The sequence below is a fragment of the Bos mutus genome, chromosome 29, assembly GCF_027580195.1.
Source record: "Bos mutus isolate GX-2022 chromosome 29, NWIPB_WYAK_1.1, whole genome shotgun sequence".
Classification (NCBI taxonomy): domain Eukaryota; kingdom Metazoa; phylum Chordata; class Mammalia; order Artiodactyla; family Bovidae; genus Bos; species Bos mutus.
The window spans coordinates 26,036,724-26,039,932 of NC_091645.1; the positions used below are offsets into that span (position 1 = coordinate 26,036,724).

At 39.4% G+C, this 3,209-nt stretch overlaps 1 protein-coding gene across 1 annotated transcript; it reads left to right on the top strand.

The window, feature by feature from the left end:
• Positions 1–315: 315 nt before the first annotated feature.
• LOC102274454 (putative olfactory receptor 10D4) lies at positions 316–1,239 on the top strand. The gene has a single exon (XM_005911038.2). It carries the CDS (start codon positions 316–318, stop codon positions 1,237–1,239), a length of 924 nt encoding a protein of 307 aa, XP_005911100.2.
• Positions 1,240–3,209: the final 1,970 nt, after the last annotated feature.

Here is a 3,209-nt window from a genome sequence, read left to right on the forward strand (position 1 = left end):
GGAGACTTTTTCAAAATTGTCTAAAATCACTGAGTGTGCATTTAAACTCAGATAAATCCAAGGGTACGATTTATCTTCTGCCCTCTGCTCTATTCTGCCTCTTGTGTTATCTATTATCCTTCAGAGGACACAGATGAAAAGTGACATTGCACATTAATTAGTGAAAACTGGACTGACTCCTATCTAGAGGTTTTTAATGTACAATATATAGATATTATCCCTTTTCCATGGATCCTGTGCAGGTATTAGTGTTTTGGTGAAAACTCATCTCAGTGAGACTGCTGTCTGACCTTCCAGGTGTGACTAGATGTGAAGATGAGGACTCACACTCCAGTGACCGAGTTCCTCCTCATGGGAATCCCTCACACACAGGGGCTGGAACACGCGCTCTTTGTCTTCTTCCTCACCTTCTACCTGCTCACTCTTGTGGGGAACCTGCTCATTCTCCTGGCCACCCTCACTTCCTCCAACCTCCACACCCCCATGTATTTCTTCCTGGGCAACCTGTCAGTGTTTGACATCTTTTTCCCTTCCGTGAGTTCCCCCAAAATGATGCTCTACCTACTGGGGCGAAGCCGGACCATCTCTTACCAGGGCTGCGCCTGCCAGCTCTTCTTTTATCACTTCCTGGGCTGCACGGAGTGTTTCCTGTACACCGTGATGGCCTATGACCGCTTTGCCGCCATCTGTCACCCCTTGCGGTACACGGCCATCATGAACCCCAGGGTGTGCGCCATCTTGACTCTGAGCACCTGGATGGGGAGCAGTGTGCATGCATCTGTCCTCACATTTCTTGTGTTTAAGTTACCCTACTGTGGCCCCAAGGAGGTGGGCAATTTCTTCTGTGACATCTCGGTGGTGCTGCCCCTGGCCTGTGCAGACACCTCTCTAGCTCAGACAGTGAGTTTCACCAACGTAGGTGTTGTGGCACTCCTGTGTTTCCTTCTTGTCCTCACTTCTTATACTCGCATCGTTATCTCTATATTGAGAATCAGCTCCTCAGAAGGCAGGCACAGAGCCTTCTCCACCTGCAGTGCCCACCTGACTTCTGTCCTGCTCTTCTATGGACCCGTGGTCCTCGTTTATCTCCAGCCTGCCTCCAGTTCTTGGTTGGAATCTGTGGTTCCGTTGTTCAATAATATTGTTACCCCATCCTTAAATCCTTTGATATACAGCTTGAGAAACAAGGATGTGAAGTTGGCTCTGAGAAAAGCACTAATCCAGGGAGTACATACCTGAGGAGTGTAAGCTTTTCTGTCAGTACCTGTTCTCATAAATTTGCCCTGTATTCATTGGGGGCGACTAGTCTCAGAGTTGGTGTGACTGCTAAGTGCGATTTGGGACAAGTAGGTTGAATGAATTCTTTGTCATTAGCATGTAGTATTTACATAAATTTTTATTCAACAAAATCGTTTATAGGCACTATTTTGTCCACTTTATAAATACTGACAGATGTTATGATAATTATATAGAGCAGATATTATTATCCCAATTTGCAGAGGAATATATTAAGGCAGTGGGACATTAAGACACTTCTGCAGTTCACAGAGATAAAAGGTTACTGAGCTAGGATGTTAATGGAAGGGTTTTAACTTTGTGCTATTAATTCTGCCTCTGTGTCATCAGAGATAGCTTAAACGCCTACTTCTTCCAGGAAATTCTTTTCAATTTACAGAGTATTCTCCAATTTTTCAAAACAAATCTAGTTTATTCGATTTGTTACATTTATTTCCATCACTTTTTTCATCTATATTGTGATGAGTGTTGTATACTTGAATGTGAGATTAAGAAATTTGGTTACATTTCAGAAGCCAGGTGATACACACATATCTACTAATAGGTATTTTCAGAGATCCTCTAGTCTTAGGTCAGTGTATCTGTTCTTTATGACCAGATTCTTGAATAATGATTTCAGATTTTCTGTCATTAAATCAAAGACTGAATTTGAATTCCAGATTCCTGGTTCATTAAAATAACTTTTTTCTTCATGTAAATAAATAGGTTTGAAGAAAACAGGAAAAATGTAAAAACTAAAGTGATAGAAATTACAAATTAATCCTACCACCCAAATGATAATCACTATCATCATTCTGTTATTTCTCCACCTTCTCTCTCTTTAGTGACTAAATTGAAACAAAAGTTTCTGACTTCCTGTTTATAATTATTTCAATTGTATCATCCATATACCTATCTACATATGTGTACTTATACAGTTGTAGTCATATTATATATATATTCTTGTTCTAACAGTGTATCAAGCATTTTCAATTGCCACTATTTTTAAACCAGTTTAACCAGAGATACAATTCACATACCAAATAATTCACACATTTAAACTATACAATTAATGTTTTTTTAAGTATATTCTAGAATTTCAACCATCACCGTGGTGTATTTCAGAACATTTTTTTTATCATCACAAAAAGATACCCTATATCTTTAAGCTATCATTCTGTTATTCTTATCATTTTCCTCTCTAAGCAACTGATAATCTGCTTTCTGTATCAATAAATTTGCTTGTTCTGGCCACTTTATAGAAATAGAACCACATAAAATGTTTATTTTTTTGTGGCTGCTTTCTTTAACTTTGTGTAATGTTTTCAAGATTCATCCATGTTGTAGCAGGTTACTATTTTTTCCCACTTCTTATCTTATGTGGCCTGAACATCCCTAGTTACTTTGGTTTCTGAGATCACTATATGTTATTAAATCCATATATATTTATAATTGTACTATCCTTATAAAGGACTGACCCTTTTATCATTATAAAATGTCTCTTTTTATCTCTAGTAATACTTTTTTTTTCAATTTCTTATTTCAGATGAATTTATTACTTTTTCCAAACCACAGATGAGGATGAATTTTGATAGGGAAAAAGGTGGGGCAGGGAAGACAGGGTCAGAGAATAGAACTAGAATCATCATCTAGAAAGCTATAAAACAATACTGATGCCCAATCTCCACCCTAGACAATTGAATAGTAATAGTTCTAAAAGTTCCCAGAAAATTCCATTATTCAACCAGGGTTGAGAAGCACTAGTTTGCATGCTTCCAGCCAGTTTTGCTTCATTAGTGGTTGGGGAGAGGGAGTGGATCCTGGGATCCTGACAGGGCTGCAAAAGGGGAGATGCCATGAGGGTCTCCTGCAGAGGCATGAGTCGGCAGTGGCTGCCACAGGGATGGGGGAGGTGGCAGCAGCAGTCCCAGGAG